The 24,405-nt window shown below is 44.2% G+C and overlaps 2 protein-coding genes across 3 annotated transcripts in view; one reads left to right on the top strand and one right to left on the bottom strand.

Annotated features, from left to right (window-relative positions):
- Positions 1-21,415, bottom strand: part of PIK3R1 (phosphoinositide-3-kinase regulatory subunit 1) — an 86,452-nt gene extending 65,037 nt beyond the window's left edge. Inside the window, exons 1-2 of one of the 2 annotated variants that reach the window (XM_057741966.1) lie at positions 21,206-21,415; positions 9,841-10,557 (exon numbers count right to left, since the gene is read on the bottom strand). In XM_057741966.1, coding sequence (XP_057597949.1) covers positions 9,841-10,174 — 334 coding nt within the window. In that variant the 5' untranslated portion in view covers positions 10,175-10,557; positions 21,206-21,415. Of the gene's footprint in view, positions 1-9,840; positions 10,558-20,293; positions 20,313-21,205 lie in introns of those variants that run through there. The other variant, XM_057741973.1, reaches the window with a different exon arrangement.
- LOC130844216 (serine/arginine repetitive matrix protein 1-like) lies at positions 11,099-21,798 on the top strand. Its single transcript, XM_057720474.1, has 2 exons — positions 11,099-11,295; positions 20,277-21,798. Exons 1-2 carry the CDS (start codon positions 11,099-11,101, stop codon positions 21,796-21,798), a joined length of 1,719 nt encoding a protein of 572 aa, XP_057576457.1.
- Positions 21,799-24,405: the final 2,607 nt, after the last annotated feature.

Below are 24,405 nucleotides of genomic sequence, written 5' to 3' on the forward strand. Positions count from 1 at the left end.
ACTTGTGTCCTTGGAGAGACTCTCTCTGTGCAATGTCACAGTGTCCTTTTAAATTAAACACTGAGAAATAAAATTCACCTGTGCCTTTCACTGGCCCTCATCCACCCTCTTGTCCTTGGAATTCAGGTAGCAGCAACACGATGTTTATGTTATAAACTTGGCAGTGACTAACTTTCCTGAGAAATAAAGTTTGACATTCAAAGGAATTTAGTCATTCAGCCAAACTTTAAAAATGGCGTTTACTGCTAATTTTGACAGAACTCAGGTATGACTTCAGATTCACGTGAGTCCACTTGAGATTTCTTATGCTTAGAGATTTTAAGCAGCTGCTATCCACGTGCCAAAACACATAATTTTTATGTTGGACAGCCTCAGCTTTTAGCTTTTAAGAAGCAGGTAATAACCTGCTCAATTTTAATCAAAATGATTTAATTATGAATCAGAAGTAAGAAAATGTAAAGCTCAGGGAAACATTTGAAGCAGACATTTAACTTCTTCAAAAATAACAAAAATGGAAGGAAAATCACTTATCAAAGGTACATAACTTTTGAGTATCTGATCAAGGTGTATTTCATCCTGAGAAAAACTGCACATACACACACATAACCCCAAACTTTGTCATGGCCTTATCAGTCTCTTTGTAACTCAACTCTTTCATGTATTTAGCACACATAAGAAAACGCTATAAGTTGTAGGTAAAACAAGATAATTTGTGTGATGGTATGAATGTAACAGCCAGTGAAACTTAACAGATAAAACAGACGTAATTACAGACCACCCAAAAAGCAGAAAGTGGCTGCTTTCTTCAGTTACTGATAACTTCACAAAGGACTGCTTAAACAAGACCCACACAACTGCCTGCTGGAGTGTGCTTGAACCCTCTGAATGCCCCTTCTAGGGAGACCCTCCTTTCTAAATATTTACACAATCATTTGAGCTTTCGTTTCTTAATCTGGAAAATGGTTATAATAATGCCGTATTTGCAGGGTGACTGTGAGGATTAAATGAAAAATGTCTTTAAAATGCCTAGCAGAATGCTTGGCAAACAGTAAATCAGCAGATTTTTAGGGTATTTTTTGAAAAAGGCATTTTCAATATTTAAATAGACCCGTGGGGAAACATGGGACGAGTCTAACATATACTGTGATATGTTCTAACCAAATTCATTACATCCCATTCCCTGGTGCTTGGTTGATAACCAGTGAGCAATTATTTAGCAACAAAGTCACATCTTGCTCTAAATTCTTTGAACCTCTCTCCTTTGAAAACGGAAAATTTACTTTTTGCTCCCTGAAAAAACAGGGTAAGACCTAAGTTAGCAGCAATGTTGTAAAATACTCTGAGATTATAAATTAATAATGATGCAAACATTCAACTAAGTTTCTATAGTTAACACACAGGAATAGAAAGATATTTCAAATGAACTGTTTACTGATAAAGAAGCAACACTCCTAAACATTAGAAATTTTTTAAAAAGGATAAAAAATAAAGACAGCAGTGTTTAATGCAGATTCACAATAGCTTATTTTATGAACAAACTCAAGTCATTCTGAAAACTGTATTTTCCAAAACCCAGTAGCAAGTTGGAACCAATGCTGACCTTCCCTCGCTGGGGCGGCAGTACATGTGCGGGGTCTGAGGGCACTATGGCAGTTTTCATCCTTGGGGTAAAGTCTGGAATATAACACCCAACAGTCCCCCTGGCTTTTCAAAGCAGACTCACCTAATGCTATGCTAACGTGTTATTTCTTGGGTACTTATTCTAATACTTCTATCACATAAATTTGAAGAGGTCTGAATAAACAAATCTTTATAACCTGAATAGACAAATGTTATAAACATCACCTTCTATCTGCCCTGGAAAATTTAACAAAAAACCCACTAGATAAATCCCTAGGAACTCTGAGCACATATCAACAAATTTAGTTATACCACACAGACACAGTCCAAGGGAGGCATTCCATCAATGTCTTTGAATTTGCTGATGAACTGCAATGTGTAGAACGGGAAGAATCTCAAATCAGCTTTGATGTCAGCAACTGCTGAGTGCCCACCAACAGAGGTAGAGCATAAATTCTCACACTTGGTGAAACAGACCTTATTAAAATCATACAGTATGCAGATGTGCAAAAACTTGATACCAAGTTAGCACTTTCATTAGCAACAATCCTATATCATCCCAAGGACCAACCTCCGATCAGATCCCGCAGTGAGGTCATGTGAGCACATCTGCCCAACTGTCCTCACTTACTTCTCTGAGTTCCTCCATTACTTTCCCTTCTAGCTTCTGGGCTGCATTATTGTGGAAACACTACTAGTGAGAACTTACACTTTGTGGGTTTTGTTTCTCCAACAATTCTTGTGAGTAGGAATGGAGAAACTTTTATTGATCAAGTGTCAGTAAGAGGTTAAAATAAAAATAGAGCCAGAACTCAGAAGACACAGTGTCTACTTCTTATTTTTAAAGTAGAAACACTGGGATTAGAAGAGTGATGGCACAGAAATGTGAAGCCCACGCACCATAATGAAGAGTAGTCCCCACTCGCCACAACTAGAGAAAGCCCCCGTGCAGCAATGAAGACCCAATGCAGAATAAATAAAAATAATTAAAAATAAAAATAAAGAAGTTAAATAAATAAAAGTAAATTTAAAAAAAAGAAGTGTTATGGAATTTACAGAAAGCAAAGCAGAGCAAAATTTCTGATTCAAATAATATACCACAGGGATTTATATTTCACTTATGCTTACATCTTTACCACCTTGGATATCAGATTTGATCATCGAATTACAAACAGTGTGATAAACTCACAGTGGGAAGTTCAACGTGCATCAAATTGTGACATGACAGGAGACTCTATAGGCACTGCATAACAGAAGCTACCAAGTGAAAATAAACAGATGAATACAAACGTCCCCAAGTAAGAAACAGAGCAGAGAAGGTATTCCTGAAAATGACAGCCATACTTTAGGTGGCATAAAGCCACTGGGACAAAGTTCTCCAAACAAAATTAAACAGAAAGATCTGTTGCTTGTTTTTTTTCTTTTTTAAATTGCAAAGTTATATTTCATCGGAACATTTTTAAAATGTATAGTGCATGGAATTATCGTAGCAGAAACAAAAATAATATGGTCTTGTATATAAATTAGTTCGTAGGAATGATGCATTTATAAAGTATTCTGACAACATTTTGTTAAACGTGACGTTTTAGGGAAACTGTACTCAAGTAATTCAAATAAAGTCAATTTCTAGTTCGCTTTGACCTCCTCCATTTAGTTTATTGAAACTGAAAACATTGTTTTGATATTGAATGCTATGAACTCAATCAAGACCTCAAAAATTATGATAATAATCCATCATGCAATTATGCTTCTCATTTCTAGTTAAAATACCAAGTTACTTTCTCCTATTTTAGCCTTCAAAGCAATTTCACGTCTTTCCTCATGGAAACTTGTTAGCAACAAAGACACACAAATATGCAACAGCCAGCTGTACTGCTAACGTCTGTTTTCTTTTACTAAGAAAAACATGGGTATGTAAACGGCATCTAATACTTGGTATTCTTATTTGCCAGAGGTACCAAATTCTCCCCTTTTTGGAAGCTACTTAGCATATAAGGCGCCATTTGTTGTTGCATTTCAGAATTCTGAACGTTTATTTTCTCAAACTCTGACTTACTGGAGAAGTGTTTATTAATCAGAATTTTGCCTGTTTTAGACAAAGATGCATTTACCTAGAAACCAGGAAAGACTGACATGACATCAAAGTTATTAAAGGATCTAGTGACAACTAAGCTAAAAAGTTAAAATAGAAACACTTTTAACATATAGAGTTCTACTTTCATGACAAAGAAAACTGTTTTAGAACATCGACTTTGCCTTGGCTGCTAGTAAACAAAATAGGATCACTCCACTTACACAGCTCCTGTTTGAATTAAATTAGAAGTGTGAGGGCCTTATTTAGGTTTTATAGATGTGGACATTGGACCCTTTACCCGTTTTGGAAAAAAGAACACAGAATGAAATCTCTAGAGCCATTAGCCTTAATGAAAGCCTCTGAATATATATCTCACTTAAGTAAAAAATATATATATATAATTTGCATACTAGAACTGTGATTCTAAATGACACAGGCCATGGTAGCCTGGCAGAAAAGCTTTTCCTCAAATAATGTCTTATCTGTAACCCTGAACTTAGCTGTCACCACAGCTCTAGGAAAGAATCAAGTCCTTCCTTCCTAATAACAGACTGGAAGAAGGAGGGAGGAGTCTTCTCCTTTCTGGGAGACAAGGGGACCTTCCAGTTCATCCCACCTCTGGGCGGCCGGTAAATTACATGGCTGGGCCGGTTCTGGGCAGAACGTTCCTGCTGAAAAGCAGCAAAGGTGAGAATCCTTTCTCTTCTTGTAAATTTCCTTTTCAAATAACTGTGGATATGGAAATTGTTAGGGTCACTTTCTCTTTCACATTTCTAGGGAAACAAAATAATTAAATTTAAAATTAACAGGGAAAATGTCTTTAATATCAATAATTTAGTAAGAAGAACAGAAATGCTGGTGCTCCTGAGAGGGAGAACTCTGGTATAATATGTGACTAAATGCCTGAGTGATATAGTCTGTCATAAGAGAAGTGGTGAGGCTCATCTGATTTTATCAAAAATGATGATCACATTTGTTTTTTTCCAGGCCTGCTCTTTAATCAATTATATTGATGACATCTTTCAGAAGTACTTTTCACTTCCTACTAAAACACAAAGGGCAAGCAAGCCCTTATATGCTGGGAACTCCCTGGCAGTCCAGTGGTTAGGACTCGGCTTTTTCACAGCCAGGGTCAGGGTTCAATCCCTGGTCAGAGAACTAAGATCCTGCAAACCACACCATGTGGCCAAAAAGAAAGAAAAAAAGAAAAGAAAAGAAAAACACTTATCTGTTTACATCTGGGTAAAAATCTCTACTGTTCTGATTAATTTCTCTGGTTGGTCAAAAGTTAAAGACAGGGCTCCAAGGCCCTGATCTTCAAATATCCTGTAACCAGGCCTGCTTGCTTCCCAAAGCAGAGTGATCAATGAAAAACAGGGAGTCTGCACCAAAGCCAGAGGTCTCACCCCATCACGGGGGGCAGTTAACCACAGTCCTCCTGCTTCAGAGCAAAGTCTCACTTAAGCAGGAGAAAAGGTGAGGAAAGTTATGACAAGGCCGATTCTGAACTAAAACAGAATTCATAAAGGCAGGAATCGGTGAAGCAAAGCAAACTACTTTCACAGGTGCTATTTCTGTGAGTAACAGCGGTATGTTCTGACCACAGGGCTCAGCAAAGGTGTACAATTTGGGATCGGGTCGCCATCCTCTGCGACGTCTGTGCAGCGTAGTCAATTTCTGTGATTTATTACAGCCTTGCTATCTAGACAGGGAGCAACAACTGTGGAGGGACACTCAAATGCTGAGTGTGAAAAATGGAAAAATCACGTGGCTGGGGAGACCATGAAAGCAAACACAAGCTGCAGGCTTTTCTCTTTTTTTGCTTAGAAAGAATTTTGATCAAAGTTTAAAACAGGCCACACCACATGTGTGCTTGATGTTTTATACGCAGGACCAGTTGGGACCCGCTGTCAGAGTCCAAAGTGGGAGGCGTGGGAGGCGTGTGTGGATGGAGGATGGAGGTGGGGATGAACTCAGGTTCCCCAGTGATCTCTCAAGCTGGCAGACTTCAACATTCGATACAAACTGACGTGGTCATGCAATCTCACTAGTCTAACTATTCCGGATTGGCGTGACTTTAATTAAAGGATCTCAAAATACCGTCTCAAGAAATTGCCCCACTGGACAGCTTACGTATGAAAGAAATACATTTTGGTTCTCTTATCCCTAAATCCCCACTTCCATCAACTCATTTCCTTGTGTCAGGTGAATTCGGGAAGCACGACTGAATCGGACTGTGTGTGTGGGGATGTAATGCCGTGTATGAACAGCCTGATGCAGAGAGAGTAGGAGGATGGCCTTTCAAGTGCTCACCTCACCTAAGGAGCATGTACCACCCACTGTGCACACCCATCACACTCTTCACCTGCACCGGACAGGGAAGAGGTTTTCTCCAAAGAAGGTAAAATGGGGCTTTACTGGATTGTGGGAAACTGAAATGTGATGCTCATATTGGTATTTTAGCTTCTGTGCAAACAAAGATGTAAGGGGGGAGTGAGGGCACAAAATATATGCCTGAGGACACCTGCTGATCTTAACACGTGTTCCATTCACTTTGCTTAAGTGGCTGACGGAGCACACTCTCAGCGAGACACGCTTTCCCACCAGCAGAACTACTAGTCCTAGGAAACGGGGTAAAAAAATAAGTTTTGGAGACATAGCACGCAACGGTCAAGGCCAAGGCTGCAAGATTCCTCAGGTGTGAATGATGCAAATAACAATAAACTGTAACATCCAAAACCAGAATGGGCTGTTGCAGCCTTGTGTGCCTGCACAGGACACACAAAGCATGTGGCTCATTTCCAAAGTCACGTGGGACGTGAAACAGCTAGATGATGGGTTTCAACAGCAAGCATCTGTCTACTTGCTGAGCACCTACTGTGCTGTTCTAGGTACTTGGGATAATGGAGAGATATTCAAGACCCCTGCCCTCATGGGGCTTACAATCTACCAGAGGGAACAGACACTAAACAGCGTGGTAAGAAAATTCTACAGTAGCTTAGATGATAAATGCTTTGCAAAAGCAGAGGGACAGGTTACCACATGAATCACGGTGAGCAGAGCCTTCTTGAGAAGAAAGCTTTAAGCAGAGCGTGAGTCAGCTAAGAGGACGGCTGAGGAAGAGCTGTCCAAGCAGAGTCCTGAGGTAGGAGAGGGGCAGAAGAGAACATCAGAGGGCACGCCGTCTCACTCAGGTCCTGACTTCATCTTTCATCCCTGCTTTCTAGTACAAAATAGGTGCTAGAAAGCTATAGCTTTCTATAGCTCAATTCACATCTACTGAATGATTTAAACTCCAAGAAATACCAGACTATCCAATATACAAACTCAATCCAAACAATAGGCCAGGGCTTCATTAGAAAACTGTATGCAAGCTGGATTGGTGGAAGGTATATTTTCCTGAGAGGAACTGGGTATCAGATCTTAAATAGGTTTTTAACTCTCTTTTCGCCAAAAAGTGAAACATGACAGCTTTAATTCCAGGAATGTACAAGAGAAGCAGAAGAGTGGGTTCTGTTATCTAAGGCGGAACTCCTCACACAGATTTTACTTGTGGGCAGAGTTTAACGACAACTTTCTCTCACAAAGAGGGAAGGGAATGAGAGGGGCATAAAGGTAGGACAGAGCGGCCTCAGTTTACCCTGTGCTTATGGTGGGAGTGTGCCCACTGTCCCCACAACACTCCCTCCACAAAAGAGACCTGCACATCACAGGGGTGACCTTCTCAATAAAATACAGTCAAACATGAAAAACAGGCTACATCAGGTGAGGGAGTAAAAAGGAAAAAAAGGCCAAAGAATTCAATTACAGTGAGAAGAGAAAAGAACTATCCTTTCTCACCTTCATACAATTTGTCCCTGCAAACACTTTTCAAATAAACACACCCTTAGGCAAAAGCAATTAAAGTCTCACAGGTTCCAACAAATAAATCTGTCCTTACAACTACTCTCCATATCAATTCAACATGAGCTGTTGAATCCTCATTTCACAGGAATCATATTTAAGTGAGAATACAAGATTAACATTCTAGAAAATCTAATACTTAGTACCTCAACTCCCCACCCAACCCCTGATACGGTCTCTTCAACCTTTCAACCCCTCCTAATTTCTCATTTATATTCAGGCCTGCTCTAATACTTTAATGCATATTACCGTGTGTCTCTTTCTTAAACTCTGCTAAAAAATTTTATTTACTCTAACTTTCTATGTATTAAAAAAAAAAAAGCTGTTAAAGACTCAATTGTTACCACATTACATGAGAAAGAAAGCATTATAAAGTACTTTAGATGCTACAAAGAGAAAATCATTTTTAAGGAAAGACTTGCTTTTCTGTATACTATAGTCAAAAAAAGTTACACCTGACAGCAGATATCAAATGCAATTTTTGTTTAGAAGTTGTTTTTACAAATTTTTTTTGTCCCTAATCTTGACAAGGTACCCCTTTTAAAGTAATCTTTTCTAATCCGACTCAGATATTTTTATGAGTCTGTAATCTTTTGTATGCTGGAAGAAATTATATCATTTTTCCTTTTGAATTAGCCTATATATAAGGAAGTGAATCTAATGTAAAAAATCAAAAGTCAAATTAACAGTGTGTAGTTTGGTAGGAAAAAAACGGTATGTATATACCGCCCCCCACCCTTGGCTAAGTGAAGCTATGTAAGAAACAAAACGGCTGACAGAATTACATATGTATGTTCAGAGTCAAGGCTTTTTGATTCATCTACAAAGAAAATCTAACTTCTGCTTTTGAACTGTCAAGTAAAACATATAATGTGGACATTATTTCTAAAGTACGATATAATGTTTATAAAACAAGTTTCCCTTTTGGGTTGGGATGGGAGAGAAAAGCTCTTCCCGTCAAGTATCCTTAATGAGTTCTTTGACTTTTATAAAATATTCCCAATTCTACTTATCCTTGCATTCTGCTTCTTCATTCCCGGTACCTCATTCATTTGTGCTAGAATAAGCCAACATTAAAGAAGACACAATAGGGCTTCCCAGGTGGCGCAGTGGTTGGGAATCCGCCTGACAATGCAGAGGTCATGGGTTTGATCCCAGCTCCAGGAAGATCCCACGTGCCGCGGAGCAACTAAGCCCGTGTGCCAAAAATAAATAAATAAATAAATAAAGTGGAAGATTTCAAAAAAAAAAAAAGAAGACACAATAGTACCAGGATCTCTTCCAGAAATACACTGTGATGCCCACAGTCAGTTTTACTTGACACATAACCACTGCAGTTAAGTCCACCCATTTGAAACACAACTTTCCATGAGTTTCTCAGTCTCTGGGAAAAAGTTTATACGGAGGAACAAAGCTCGCGATTTACTAGGGAAGAAATGAATGATTTGATAAGGTTGTTGACAGCAAAGTGGAGCAAAAGGTTTGTCTCTACGTGAAACGGAGCAGAAGAAACACCTTAAGGAACAGCTGTGCTCAGAGCTCAAATGCGGACCATCTTCAATGAACAATGAGTAGGTTTTGGAACAAGGTGGTTTCCTTTGAGAAAAACACGCAGTGATTTTTTTTTTCCTCATGAAGGCCAAGCACGCTACTGGCATTAACGCTACAGATGACACTACAGGCAGGAAGAGGACTCCCTGTGCGTCTACACTAACTCCAGGATCAAATTTCAGCTTCAGCCAGTATTCCTGGAGAGGAAACCAAGAGGTAGACACCAGGTTATAAAAATAATGGTTTCCTCTCTGCTGAGTTCTGTGGTCATTTTATTAACTCTCTCCATTTTCCATGCAGATCATATTAATGTTAAATATTCTTACATGAGACTTACCCTCTACTTTCCCAAAATGATTATTTAGATATATAATACCAGATTACAAGAATAAGAATGCGATAGGTGTTTAATTCCACGGCAACTCTAATAATAGTGTTTAGAGACACTCACTAAACAGGTTCTCAGATATCATCGCCCTATTTTTATAACTCTCCACCCCACAAACACAGATTTCTAGCTGTGTAATAATTGACCAAACTTTTATGCACCGTATATAAATTCAGGTAAAGTGGCCAAAACAACTTCTACCCAGAGTTTCAGCCCAGCCCAAACAACGTGAGACTTTTCCTTAAAAGAAAAAATAATAATAATAATAAAAGGAGTCATGAAGCAATCACTCATCAATACTGACCTTGCTGCTCACTGTCTGCTTCAGTTTTTGAAGAACCTGGTGCAACAGGAAGGGGTCGAGGTGGCCGGGGCTTTGGTGTGGGAGGCGAGATCTTTTTCCTTCCAATATATTCTACGTAAGTTCCCGGGAAGTCCCCCCTCTCCCCCGTGGTCTCATTATAGCCATTTAACCAGCCAATTTCTTCAGGCCGGGCTTCCTGTCCATCACTGAATCCAAGAGCTACTAAGGACCCTTTATTCACAGTCAATATGTCCCCCAAGTGCAGGTCAATGTCTTCTTCCCGCTCCTTTTTGTAGTCGTACAGCGCCCTGTACTGGTAGCCCTCGGCACTCATGGCTGTAGACCTGCGACCATGCGACAGCTGAGGCTGGCTGCACGCTGCAGTCTCACTGGATGCTTCTCTGGAAAGTGGATTCACAGAGTGTGTTAAGATTCCCAATACACGTCCAGCAGGGACAAAGGATAACTCTCCAAAGGTTTAAGAGGAGAGGTGACTGGCCATCCGGCTGTCCATCCGTCCTCCATCCAGGGTGTGACTGACGTCAGGGCTCACTTCCTCTGCAGCCACAGTCCTCCCACCGGCTTCCTTTTCAGCGACTTGTCAACACGTTGACTCCAGGCTGACTCTCCCTGCGAGGCCCGATCCTTTCTGACAGTCTTGTCACACTGTCCATCTGTCGTCTGATGTGACTGTGGCACGCCACACTCGAGCTGCACCTAGCAAAGGGAAAACAAGACTTGTGAATCAACGGCACACTTGGCCATCTGTGTGAATCTAAATTTCGACTTCTATTCAACAAGTACTTCATCTGGCAGACGTACACGGGCCAGCATGCTTTTGCTTGACACGGTATACACAACACAGATTAGTGAGGCAGGCAGTCCCCGCCTTCTAAGAACACTCCGTGGGGGTGGGAGGGGTGCTGGCATGTGGCGAAGTCTCAGAGATAAGGCGGGACACAAGGAACCATAACACCACGAGGTAAATGTCATAAAAGAGCAGAGACAGAAAGCTAGGGAGTTCAAACAAGGAAGAGATCACATCTCCCTGCAGGCATCTGAAGACAGAAGAGAATGCGTGGTGTGATCTTAGGTACAGACGTGACGAAGCACCTGTCATATTCTGGGAAGAGCTAGAACAGGCAGTCCAATGCGTCGGAAGCCGAAGGGGGAGCACTGGATCCGGGTTAGGAAGATAAGCAGGGGTTGTATGACATCATGCATGCCTGTCTCGAGTTCATGTGTGATGCAATTTACAATGGGGAGCCGGGAAAAGGCTTGGAGAAAGGGGAGTGACAGGACCAAAGTGGCACTTGAAGAATCTCAATCTAATCCTGCTGCGTGGGAGGGTTGTTTTTCTATTCCTAAGGGGATAGAAGAAGAAAGCCGTGAAAGGTGTTCTGCAGCCATCTGGGCAAGTGGCCATGAAAGCATGAACCAAAGCGGCAGCAGAAGGTATGGAAAGGGGAGGACTGAAGTAAGGGGGAAAGAAGCATGTGTGGGACATGCCTGAAAAATGGGTCAAAAGAAAGAGAGCAGCACACAGTACGGGGTACATGATCCTCGTGGGGGAGACAGACAGACTGCAGCATGTAAGAAACATATGAGAAACATATGAGACACAGGGGATGGCAGAGAAGCCAAGAGGAAGGGGCTTCTCCCAGGCTGGAGGGCCGAGCCAAGGCTCAAGGCACTGGCCGACTGCTGGACCTTAAAGATCATCCACTCCACTGGCTTTTTTAGAATTCATTTCTGCATGACGTCAGATAATCAGAGAGCTATATTTACTTGTGTGTCTGTTTAGCAACATATTAGTATTTTTAACCCAAAGAAAGAAAAAAGACAAAAACTTAGTACATAATAGTAGAGCATAGGTCATTTTGTTTTCCGAGCAAAGAACGTATAAATTATACAGAAAAGTACAAAAGAAAAAGGAAAAACTTCTCTCCTTCCCACTTTCTCCTTTAGCCCAAAGTTGATTCCTGTTCGAATTTTATATTGATTCCTTTCCTAAAAAGCAATAAAAATGATAAATTATTAAAATGAGAGGAAGGAAGAAAGGAAGGAAGGAGGGAGGGAGGGAGGGAGGGAGGGAGAAGCAAAGGTGCTTGAATGTGAGTCAGGAGAAGTATGCCATACCAGGCAAAGGGAACCAGGACACCTGAAGGGCTAAAGGTGCAAGCCTGGGTAGTTGAAAACCTGCTCTATAATTCAGGAGGGGGAACACACCTGAGGTTTGGTAATCAACTGCAAATAAGGCAAGTCCAATCTCAATGGAATGAAAGAAATCAGAGGAAAAACACTAAAAGTTAAAAAAAAAATGTTCCAAGGACCAAACATCGAGGTTCAGTGATTGCTACTGAGAAGGGAAAGTCAAGGTCTGAAGACAAAGCAAAGTCCTGGAAAGAAGGGATAAGAGGGTTCAGGTAGGAAAAGCTGATCTCTAAGACTGAATCCTGCACAGGCCTCCTGACGGGGGAAACGGGCAGGGCTAGGTCACCTGGTGCTCTCGTCCATTGCGGACTCCTCAGACTTGAGAAAAACCACGCTAGTCTAGGAGTACTGAGGATAGTACCCAGAGCTTAAGAAGTTAAGGAATAAAGAGAAAGCTGAGATGGCTGCTGCAGATCACCCTATGAAAATAGCTCAGTGGAGGGCGAAACGGGAAACACAAGTTTTTTCTTTTCATTTTTTTTAAACTAGCGGAGGCTGAGGGCTTAGAGAGTCCAAGGCTCTCTAAGCTAGAGAGGCAGTAAGGCAACGCAGACTGCGGCTAGAACAGCAGAGAACAGCGTGTACAGGGACGTACTACGTGCTCCGCTCACTTCTCCACGTTATCCTTGTTATAAAGAGGAAAAGCAAACTAAAGGTTCAGTTACGCTGGCTGAACAATAAAGCAATAAAAACAATCGCCTCACAATTTCGGTGTGCTATGTCAAAGAGAGCTTTTGTAAGTTTTCAAGAGTGGAACCCTTTAGAAGTTTAATATTATAGGCACTCTGTGGTGTAGGCATCTTAAGAAGCAAAATCTAATCACAGATTAATTGTTATGCTGGCATTCAGAAGTGTAAAGTGTTCAACTTTACATGGCTAAAGCCTCTTAGCTGTAATACAATAACGCTCTTAGGAGAGTTACATATTAAAAGAAGTAAAAACAAACACTGGAGATCTTTGTGTAGCAAGAATATTAATTTGGGGTAGTATTCTACTTTGTATTGCAGTCCGCAGAGAAAAAAAAATTTAAAGCAGCCAGCAGAGAATATGAGAAAAATAAACTATGTTATGTTTGAAGACAGCCTCTCCTTTCCCCAGATCCAAAATCAAATTAAATATTCACTGCATAAATTCACAGGAAAATGTAGAACTAGCAAATCCCATTTTTAGTACTAATGTACTGTCACAAATGAGACACAGAACTCTAAAGAACATGAAAATTTACATACCCCAAATGCCTGGAAACCAGGCAATATGCCTAAGAATAATTTAATTCCTCCAAATCTGCCTTGAAATGTTTGTTAGCTTTTCCTGGCAATGTATGTTTTTTTGGAAAAAAAAAACAAAACAAAAAAACCCTCACTGGCTGGGTAGATCTTTCCGCCAGCTGCTGCCTATGGCGTCCTCTATTTCAATAACCCAGGAGGCCAGTTAGGTGAGATTCTTAACAGAATGGGGAGTATAAGGATCCCTCTCTCTCCTCCTTCTCTTGCCTCCCCGCCCCCAATTCCTCCTCTCCCCTCTACACAACCCTCAGCAACCACTAAGCCCTGCTCACGGCACACGTGTGTAGGTACACCTCTGTAGCTACGCATGTCCCTCACCAGGGGACCCTGCAGTAAGGAAAGCCTCCAGGTCTGCTCAAGGTTTTACAAACCTAAAAACTGTGTTTACACTGCCCTGAGGCTAAATCTCTGCAAAGAGATAAAGAACCCTGAGGAACCCGAAGACTTTGGCAAGGCCAGACTCTGAAGGAGCAAATCACCGCCACAGATGCCAGAGACAGTACTTGTCTCTACAAAGCTCTCCTCCCTCATCGTTTGTAAGAACCACCTTACTTTCTGTGTAAGAATCCTGTGCAGAACTCTGGGCCCTCGACTGACAGAAAGAACCCCAGATCCTCTATGGCTCTAGGACCATAAGTAGCACACACCACTCTTATCTTCTGGGACTCCACCATCAAGGCCAACAAGACCAATCAAAACAATCCAAGGGCAGCCATGATTTAGTGCCAATTAAGTGGCTGGAGAGCAGTTAAGAGGAGCCAATCAAGAGGGAGAGCTGATTAGCCATTTGGGCACCCAATGGAGTGCACCCTATGGAGAGGCAGAGAGAGACCTTGGCCAGCGGGAGGAGGCAGGCGGCTCTGCCCTGCTGCACGCTGTACACCTTCTCCTGATGGCCCTGCCCATTTTAATGAGTGTCATTGTCAGCGTGGTCATCATCGAACACTGGAAGCTACAGATGTATCAACCCGTTCAATCATCAGTGTCGAATATTTACCGGGGGCTATATGTGTATGAATATGCTTAACACTCAAGGTAACCATGAGGTGGGTACCATCAACATTCTCACTTCACACAGGAGGGAAGTGCGGTGCCGAGAGCTTAGTGTCTTGGCTGTGATATCTTGGCCGTGATAAGCAAGTGAGAGGTGGAACGAGAGCTCAGATCCAGGCAGTCTGGCTCCAGAGTCGCCACTTTTAATACCCTAAAAGCTACTGCTCAAACTCAGCCTGCTTGGATGCACAAGGACGGCCCAGGTAAGTCCATGAGGTCAAGGCTGCAGATTCCCTGCCTGCACACTCTGACCTCTCAGATTAACCTTGAGGGTCTGCTACTTACTCTGACAGTGGCCTCACCGATAGGGTTTGCAGCTCTTTCACAAAAAACACCTGCATGAAAAGAGGCCATTATAACTCAGCAGGCGCGCCCTCAAGTCTGGGACCATGCAGGTTTTCTTCCAAAGAGACTTCATTAAGATGCATCCTCGCCAAAGAAGTCCCTAAACTAGAGAATCAGAGAAGACCCAGGCACATCACTTCTGGAAGCCCGCCCTCTTCTGGAATCCTGCCCATTTCTGCTCTACAAGCTTCAGCTTCTGTCACCTATATGTTTCTTGGCATCTATGCCCCCTGCCGCTACCCCAGACCCCTCACGGCACAATTTCTAACAACTCAGCTCCTCCTTAGGGGGATTATGTGAAGCATCACCCACAGGCACCAGGGCTATCCCATTTAGAGGACTGGCAAGGTCTCTTTTCTCTCACCCTCAATTTGCCCCAGCACAGCAGGAGCAGTCTGGGGCACTGGTAGTGCCTAGATCACTCTCCTGTGATCAGTGTGGAGCCAAAACTATATGTTGCCCAGATTCACAAGCTTATGGCTCCAACCTCTTTGGCTACAGACACCCGTCCATTGGACTATTTCCACCCAGCTCCAACAGAACTATTTCCATGGTTAAGAATTTTATATGTGGATAATTTAATGTTTTCAAATAACCAAGGCAGTCTTATGACATAGGTTCTAAAGACAGTGCATAACCTAAGTTACTGTAACAAAAGGTATAACGGAATTCTACAAACAAATAACAAATTAACTTACTCTTACAGAACATCACATTCAACAGTTCAAAAAGTTCCTTCACAGGAATTATCTTGCTCCCTTCTTTCAAGCCTTTTGAAGACTGCCTGCAGTATTATTACTTGGAAGATAGATTCTCTCTCTCTCTCTCTCTGCTAAAATACTGACCAATTCTCATTCTGTTCCTCAGAATAGAATAAAGTTGTTTCTGATGCCCGACAAGGAGCAATCCATGGCTTTTTAATGTATAACTGCTTGAAAGTAAATCTGCAATTTAACCTTCTAACCCACAGGCATTTAGGCAAAGAACCAAACAAAATTCTTTGAAAAGTCCTCTGACTTTGTTGACTTACTCATTCCCCTCTTACAAAGGACGGGGATTTAGCAAACTTGGTGGGGAGGCAGGAATAAAGGATACTTTCAAATCTCTTTAAATAAATCAAGAATATATCCTGATCGTGTGATTCTATCCTGCCAAAAAATCACCAGTTTAGCCCTGGGTTCCAGTACAAAAGAGACCTTCAATCCACCTGCAAAGCTGGAGAGAGGTTCCCGGGCCCCCAGCCCTATAATTCATCTCTCCATCCTCAGTGTGGTAGCTCTGAGTAAGGCCAAGCTCCCTAGCTAAATTCACACAGCTTTTTTAAAAAACAAAAACCACAATTCATTATTTAAAAATCTTTTCACCTTTCAAATACGGTGTCCTGGAAATCATGAAAATCAAATTGAACAGTTATAATCTCCTACTAACAATGAATTTCAATCTAAAATGATGGGCTCAGCATAAAATTTCATAGGATGTGAATTTTATCTCAATTAAAACAAAATAAAATGATGGGCTTGGATGAAGCCGCAAGTCACAGTCCTCAAGTATCTCCATTCATTTTTCAAACCAACCAGAATGTGTCCCAGGCTGCGCCGCTCAGGGCTCGGTCTGCACTGTGGGGAAGCAGGGTATCTAAGCCAGGACTCCTGTCCGCAAGCCCTCTGAGGATTGAGGGGGGTGGGGGTGGGGGGACAGGACAAGCCCCGGTCAAACAACAAGGACACTGGGCTCTCCAGGAAGCAAAGTGATGGGATGGCGCCAGCACTGCCAGAGGAGCAAAGACACAGGCCCAGCTGGAGGCAGTTCTCAGGCTCAGTGGTCATCACAGGGAGGCTGTGGTTTCCGGAGCCTGAGAAACACATCCCATCACCCAGAAAAGGCCATGGCGTGGACTCCAGTTCTCTGCATGACCCCAGGGAAGAAGCCCTGAGGAGGTGACCAAGGGATGCGAGGACTGAAGCAGATGACCTAGAGTCCCTCCTCTTGTGAAAATACAATGCTATTGTGTAAAATTCTTAGCCAGGAGGTGAGTATAAGCACTGGGCTTCACGCTCAAAGATGCTTGTCCCTGCTGTGCCTAGATTTCTAAACTTGGGCAAGTGACTTAAACCTCTCTGTGCCACTATTTATCATGAAGATTAAAGGAAATTATATATACAAAGACTGAGCTCCATGTTTGATAATTAGAGCTTAATATAATTAATACCGACATATTGCTTACTAGGGGCCAAGCACAGTTCTTCCAGTTTTGCATATATCAACACATAATCCTTACAACCATCCTGGGTACAAGTATCATCTCCATTTCACAAATGGGAAAATAAGCACAGAGAAGTTAAACACTTTGCCTCATGTCACACAGCTAATAAACGGCAGCCACAGCAGCAGTATTGTTACTACTATCATTGCTATTAGTACTGACTGCCACTTACTGCCGCTTACAGAATTCACATTTAAAACCAGAACTTTTGCCAAGAATTTCCTTTTGCACTGCCTCTAAATGCTGCAAACTGTACTGAAAGAATCCTCCAGCTAGCCAAAATAAAACTCTGCTGTTTCTTTAACTCCTTTTCAGAGTAAATAGATAGACAGATAAGGGCTGCTTGTGGACTTTGCCCATCTAGTCCTGAGGCAGAGGGTGGCTCTACCGAGGTCAGGGCAAAGGAGACCTGGGAGGGGCCAGGGCTGTGTGAGAGGGTGGTATGAGGCAGGGGGTGGAGTTAAGGGACAGCACTCCTCTCCAGCAGGGTTTGGGGGCTGCTCCCTAGCTGCCCTCAAAGAAAAAAGGTGACAGCACTCATGCAATCCTCCAGGGACTGAAGGCAGCAGCGTCTTCCTGTTACAGCCCCAGCTCCTGAGTCTGAGCCCTGGGGCTGAACCACTGGGGGTCCAGTGAGGAAGGAGAGGGGCAAAGCACTCCAGTCTGGCCCAGGCACCTCGATTTCTTCACTCTCTCGGCCCACTGGTGGAGCCTCCTCCCTTTTGCCAGACTCCTGTGACTGCAGCACTCTCTGGGGTGATCGTTAACATGAAGACTATTTTGACTACAGGTGCCTGGGGGTACGTACTGGATTTACTTTGAGGGAAACAGTGCTGGGAGGATAAAATCTCCAAAGATGTTTTCATAGTAGGTTTTTGGTTTGGTTTTTTTTTTTAAAGCAAGAGGTATACTACACTCATTCTATCCTTTCAAATTAATAAATAGACAAAAACCCTAACATCACCCAAACAGACAAGTTTAGGGGTAATTACATAGTCTATTTTCAGCTGCTTTGGCATAACGTACATTAAATGGCCTTTAATTGCCACTCTCTTAAGCAAGTAATTCCAATAAGAGCGTTGGCAGAATCATGACAGGTAATCACATTAGGGTGTAGGTGGAGGAGACAGGAAAAAAAGCTGTAAATTGGATGAATATTTTAAAAATTAATTACAACCTAAAAGTTTTTTTATTAAAAGCTGTTATAAAATTGATATTATGTCTTCAAAGGTAAAAATGAAGTCATAATCCCTCCCTTCCATTGATAAGTAACTTCTTGTCTCCTGAGGGCTTCACTAAGATGCTCCATTCTCTGGCAAACCCTGTGTCCTCCAAACAGAAGAGCTGTGGGGAGCCTGTCTAAATGTATAATATACTGAAATAGGCACTTCCCTTTTTCTTCTGCCTCAGTTGTGGGAGAATTAAAAGCAAAACAGCAAATGCAAACATGATCTCAGCTTTCTATATTCTACCTGACCATGAAATCATTTTTTTTCAGCCTGCTCACTGACCATCTCTTTATCCACTGACTTACTTTGCATATGACAAAATGCAAACACAATGAGAGCTAAGCGAGAATTTTTCGTTTTAATGAGCACGTGGACAATCCTTCTGAGTGAATGCCTTTTTAGAATATTCCTTTGAACTACCTAAGAAAAAAATGGAGATTTTGACCAATATACTAGCCTAAGAATTACATGGCATTCATGGAAAATTTTAATTAAAGATATGGGCAACACTTTTAATAACACAAAATTGGAGTAAGTGGAACAGGCTTGCAGTGAAGATACAAAACCCTTTAAAAACCAGCTTCGGTGCACTTAACATTTCCAGCAGGTAATGCGTACTACAGTCATCACAGCCAATAAACAAAATACGTATCATCTATGATTTATTGTACCACTTCAGTTTCCCAAAACTAATTTAATGCTGCAGGGATTTACTGTTCTTAAATTTAAATTTAAAGAAACAGCTATAGAAAGACAATATAACTAATCAATGGGAAGTGAAATGCTTTTCCATGTTGGCTATCAGCATCACATAGGTGAAAAGACACAGTGATGCTATCATTTTACAAAAGCAGATAAAACAGCAGATAGTGGTGTGTACAATGCGAATATCTGTAATGCAACTGACAACAGGCCCCAAATCAAGATGAAAGTTAAAAAACAAATGCACATCACATTTTGAAAGCCAGTATCGGATATATAAAACTTTCTTCCAATCACAAAAGTCTATACACTTCTACGAAAAAAGTACAACTCTCTAGTTGCAATTGGCATATAAAAGCTGAAGAGGCCAGCAGTGACATAACCCAACACTTCTGCAAGGCAGGGAGCCTCCACCACTGGCCTTTCCAGTTTAAACCTGATTCTGAACCAAACACACCTTCCCAAACTGAAGAGGGATTCCCCCCCAGAAAAATCACTCCCGGTATTTTCTTTGTAATGACCAAAACACTTGCTTCCCAAAATTTAAGTAACTTTTGTTCCTGAGAAAACTATCATCCACTGCTTTTTAAAAACTGTTTATTTCGAGACAGTGTAATCTATCAAAAAACTACGGTTAGGAGGGGTTTTTTTTTCCTCTTTCAACGATAAAAGATGTTTGTGGCCTTCTCTGCAGAAGTCACCAAATTCCTGATGATTTGCTCCACTGCTGACAGCCTGTCTCAGATATAAACCTGTCTTCCTACTCTGACCTTTTCTAGCTAATATCTACCTACTCTGATCTTTCTATCTAACACCTATGTTTAAAGTTGCCAAAACACAGCACAAGCTAATGAAATATTAGAGAGAAAGAAAGAAAGAAAGAAAGGGAAAGAAAGAAAAGAAAGAAAGGAAAAGAAAAACTCCACATAACGCCTGGGTCACTTACTTTGTGAATATCCCGCCTGAACAACTAAAACTCCAGCCCCACCACACTGAAATGACAATCTTATGCTGCATTCAAAACCCGGAACTGCTCTATCCATTGGCACTTCGCACTGTCTAAGAGGAAAAGAACTGAAAAAAACCCAAAACGCCAAAAAAAAAAAAAAAAACAAAAAAACCCGAAAAACCCCTATCACTTCTAAAGTCATAAAACCCCCCAAAAGAGTAAACTCATACTCAGATACCAACAGTGCTTGCAGCTCCACCAGAGACGCACGGTAAAAGTGAGACCTCTCTGATGTTCACTGCACCCGGAGAAGCAGAAGAATTTCCCCAAATCCAGTTCACACACATTCTGCATTCAACATGTAACGGCCATTCGGCTCACACCGTTAATTTCAGGAGCGAATTCGGGTTACCCAAGTACATTTCTGCACGGGAGCCGCCGGCCCGGGCTTTCCTGTTCCCTTTGTCTTGTGATCTGCGGGGCAGTTGCTGCCCTTGGGAAGTGAGCGTGAGGGCTGTGGGTTCCAGACCCTTCCCCAGGATCTTTCAGCTCGGGCTTGCACGCTCTCTCGCTCTCTCCAGCCGGCTCCATATTGCTGGGCCGGTCCCTCCGGTCTCGCCCCGCGTTACGAAAACCTGGGTTTCCGCGCTGTGCCAAGACCCCATCAAACCTGCCTCCAGCAACCTGCCCAGGCCCGGCCGGCAGCACGCGCCGAGTGAGGGCCCCGGCGACCGGCCGCCCCGCGGCGCGCTTCCCCCCACCCCGGAAGGGGAGGGCGGGGGCCGCGGACGAGCTCCAGGGGACCCCTGGCGCCCCGCCCGCCCCGCGGAAGGGCCCCAGGCGGCGAGCCGGCTGCAGCCGGAGGGCGCGGGGGGAAGGCACCGCTCGCTCCCGCTAACGCAAAGGCAGCGGTCAGGGCGCGCTCCTGTGCGGAAAGGCCCGGGAAAACTGCAGCGAGGCCACAGCGGGGACCCCCACACGCGTGCGGTGGCGGAGGGGTGGCGGAAGCCCGAGTTCGCCTGCAACTCCGGGGACGAACGCGCCGGGCGGCGCGCACGCCCCGCTCGCAAGAGGGCGAGGGAAACGGGAGCCGCGAGGGGGCCCGGGGCACGCAGGACGCTGGCCGCGAGGGGCACCCGCGGCTGCCCGGCGGGCGGGAGGCGCCGGCGGCAGAGACGGCGGCCCCCGGCTCGCTTCCCCTGGCTCGGCTCTGCAGGAGGAGAGGCGGCTGCCGGTGACAGGAAGAGAGCGGCGGTGGCCGCGCGCGCACGCACCGCCTCCCCCGCCCGAGCACACACCCGGACCCGCCGCCGCCGCCGCCTACCTCCGCCGCCGGCCGGCTTCCTTCCTCTGCGGGGCCCAGGCTGCAGCGGCCGCCTCCAGCGCGCGCGGCTCCGACGCGCCCCGGACCCGGCTCCCCACCCTGCGGCCGTTCCCGACTCAAGCTCGCCGTCTATCACCGGCTCCCCGCCGCCCCGGCCGCGGCCGCCGCTTCCTCTAACTCAGCTCCAGCCGCTCGCGACTCCTCTCCGTGCGCCCGCGGCCCCAGCGCCCGGCGCCGGCCACGCCTCCGGCCCGCCCCACGCGCCCCGCCCCCGAGCCCGCGCCAATCAGCGCCCCGCGTCTCCGCCCCTCTCCGCTGGCGCCGCGCCCTCCGCCGCTGCCACTCACCTTGCCGGCCTGCTAGCCCGGCGGCCGGCGGGGCGGAGCTCCGGCCCCGCGGACCCTTCCTGCCGCCGGGCTCGCCTTCTGCTCCCAGCCCGCCGGGATGCCCTGGGCGGCCGGGCCGGGCGCTCTGGGTTTGCGCCCGCCGGGCCGGCCAGGCTGCTGCCCCGCCTGCGGCCGAGCCGGCTGCCGGGAGTCTTCGAGACCAGAGGCGGCGGGTCAGGGGGAGATGGAGGACAAGTTCAGACTTAGAAGCTGCGTCTCTAATCGCGATGTCTTGAAACACATCCCGGTCTCTTTAGAGCCCCCGGCGCCCCGGTGGAGCGGCTGGGGCGGGGGGGACTCGGATTCCAGGCTCGCCAAAGCCGGGAGGCCCTGCGGTTCATGGTCTCGCCAGCGCGGCTGCGGGAGTGGGCGGAAAAACCACGCCACCCCGCGTGGCGCCTGGGGGTGAAGGAGGGGTGAAAGGGTGAACCGGAGGGACGAGCGCCCGCAGCTTGCCTCGAACTCCAGGAGCCTGGCTGGCACCGCCGCCACCGGGAGGCGGGAGCGCTCGCCAGATGGGCAGAGTTTTATGAGGAGGGCGCACGCTGGCTGATCCCTCCCAGTCCTGAGATGATGGAGCAAATGTAGGTCGCTCAGGCAGACCGCGGCCCCTTTGTTGCCCGTGGGGTCGGGGGAGAAAGCTCAAGTAAATTGTACGGTTCCTTAAATTTGATAATTTTCACATGCACACTCTTCAGCTAGTCGTCATTATTTTAGTTGCTCAAGAAAAATCTGACGTTGATTCAAACCCTCCTCTGACGGTAGGATGGGATGCCAGCACCCTCTGTTCCTCTTTCGCCCCTGAAAACTTACTGTAAGAGTCCGCTTTTTAAAAAAGCTCTTCCCAGATTGCTCTTTCTGCGGTTTTGAGACCTACACCCGCCCAGTCTCCTCGCCCTAGAGCCCTTTTCCCAATTTCCTTGCAAGAATATTACTTTTTTTTTTTTTTTTCCAACCAAGCACTTAGACGTTTGTCAGACTTTGAATTTGGTGGTTTATTCCTCTGGGCGTTGGAAGTAAAGAATATCCTGAAATTTATTGACTGTCCTTAGGAAGTATAATCAGTCTTAAAGGTGACTCACTTTCTAATGACAAGTTAGTTCTGCTTTAGGGTATTCAGGCCCTGGCATTTTTGCTATTCCAACATATTTCTTGGAGATACAAAAGCAGACAGCTACTTGTCTTGTTTAAGAATCCATTTCATCTAAAAGTAAATATGAAGTTTACCAAGCTACACCATTCCCATCCATCCTATGAAATGAAGAGCCTTGTATATTGTTCGTCTGAGCTTTATAAATGAAATGAGGGGTCTCACCCTGTGATAGAATTACTTTGATCCAATCCAATAAACTGAGATGTAACTGCTGTGATATTTGCCATATTTCCTTTAGGCTTGGGTCTGAAGAAACCTTACCAGCTGTCTCCTTTTATACATGATGAGTTCCTGGAAAGACATTTATATACTGCTATAATGGGGTTCTATCCCCCCAAACCTAAAAATAGCATGAAATCCTTAGTCAAGTTTCCTTTCTAGATAGACTTCAGCAACTTCTTTCCAGTATGTTTTGTTTTTTTCTTTAATTTTTTCTATCATATTTGAACACAGCCTAGGTCCAAAGAGTGTTCCGTGGAAGGACAATAGGGCTCTCTTTCCATAAATTGAATAATTTTAGTCTTTGTTTCATCTCTATTAAGTGGATAACTCACCATATCACTAATATTCAAATTTTTATTTATGTTCCTTTTCTATTAATTTCTATGAGATAATAAAAGCAAAAGTCACCAAAACAGCAGTATTCAAAATTTTTAAAAATAACCTTTTCCATTAATCAAATCTTACCTGGATGCCCAAATTGTAACTGTTATGAGAAGCCATGTGGTGAGACCAAGGGCGCCTCTAGGTGCTTGGACCAACCATGGCATTACCTCTGGGGAATTTGTTGGAAATGCAAATTCTCTCCTCAGTGAATCAGACATACTAGGGGTGAAGCTTATGGATCTGTTTTAATACGCTTTCCAAGTGGCATGCTAGGATTTGAGAACCATTGCTCCACGCCTAAGGCATCTGGGAACACAAACTGAAACCACTGCAATAAAATGCTACCAAGTAAATGTACAAACACTACCATTCAGTCAGGAATAGCCAAACTGGTGGATGGCAGCAGCGCCACCACTAAAGAGCTCAAAATGTCAAAGGAGGTACAATTTGCCAAAAGGCGAGAGGGTTGCTATGTATAATTGGTGACAGAGAAGATGGCTGGGAAGGCACAACTACGGGAGTCAAGGACCCTCAACACTAAAAGGCTTTCAGTGGCCACAGCTAGCTGAGATGTACTCTCCCCAAAGAGGACCAGTAGGACATTCTCATTTGCCACCATCACTCCAGCTGCTTCAATAATGCAAGTGCTACAATAAGCTTCCATTAGACTTGAAACCTAAGTCTGTAGTTTAGGGTTCAAAATGAAAATAAAGACACATGCCTTTGAGCCCTACTTCTCATAGACCAGCAGCACTGACACCATCTAGGAGCTTGCTAGATAAAGCAGAATCCCAGACCTGCTGAATCACAATCTGCATTTTAACAAGGTCCCCATGTGCAAGTTAAACTTTGAGATGCTCTTAGACAGGGGTCCTCAATTATGGAATTGCCTGGGGAGCCTGTAAAAATCCCAGTGCCTGGATTACACAACAGATCGATTATATCAAAATCTTTGGGGGTTGGAATACAGGCATTGGTAGCTTTTAAAGTTCCTCACGTGATTCCAACATTTGAAGCCAGGTTCAAGAACCACTGTCTTGAAGGATCCAGGTTTG

The sequence above is a fragment of the Hippopotamus amphibius genome, chromosome 1, assembly GCF_030028045.1.
Source record: "Hippopotamus amphibius kiboko isolate mHipAmp2 chromosome 1, mHipAmp2.hap2, whole genome shotgun sequence".
Classification (NCBI taxonomy): domain Eukaryota; kingdom Metazoa; phylum Chordata; class Mammalia; order Artiodactyla; family Hippopotamidae; genus Hippopotamus; species Hippopotamus amphibius.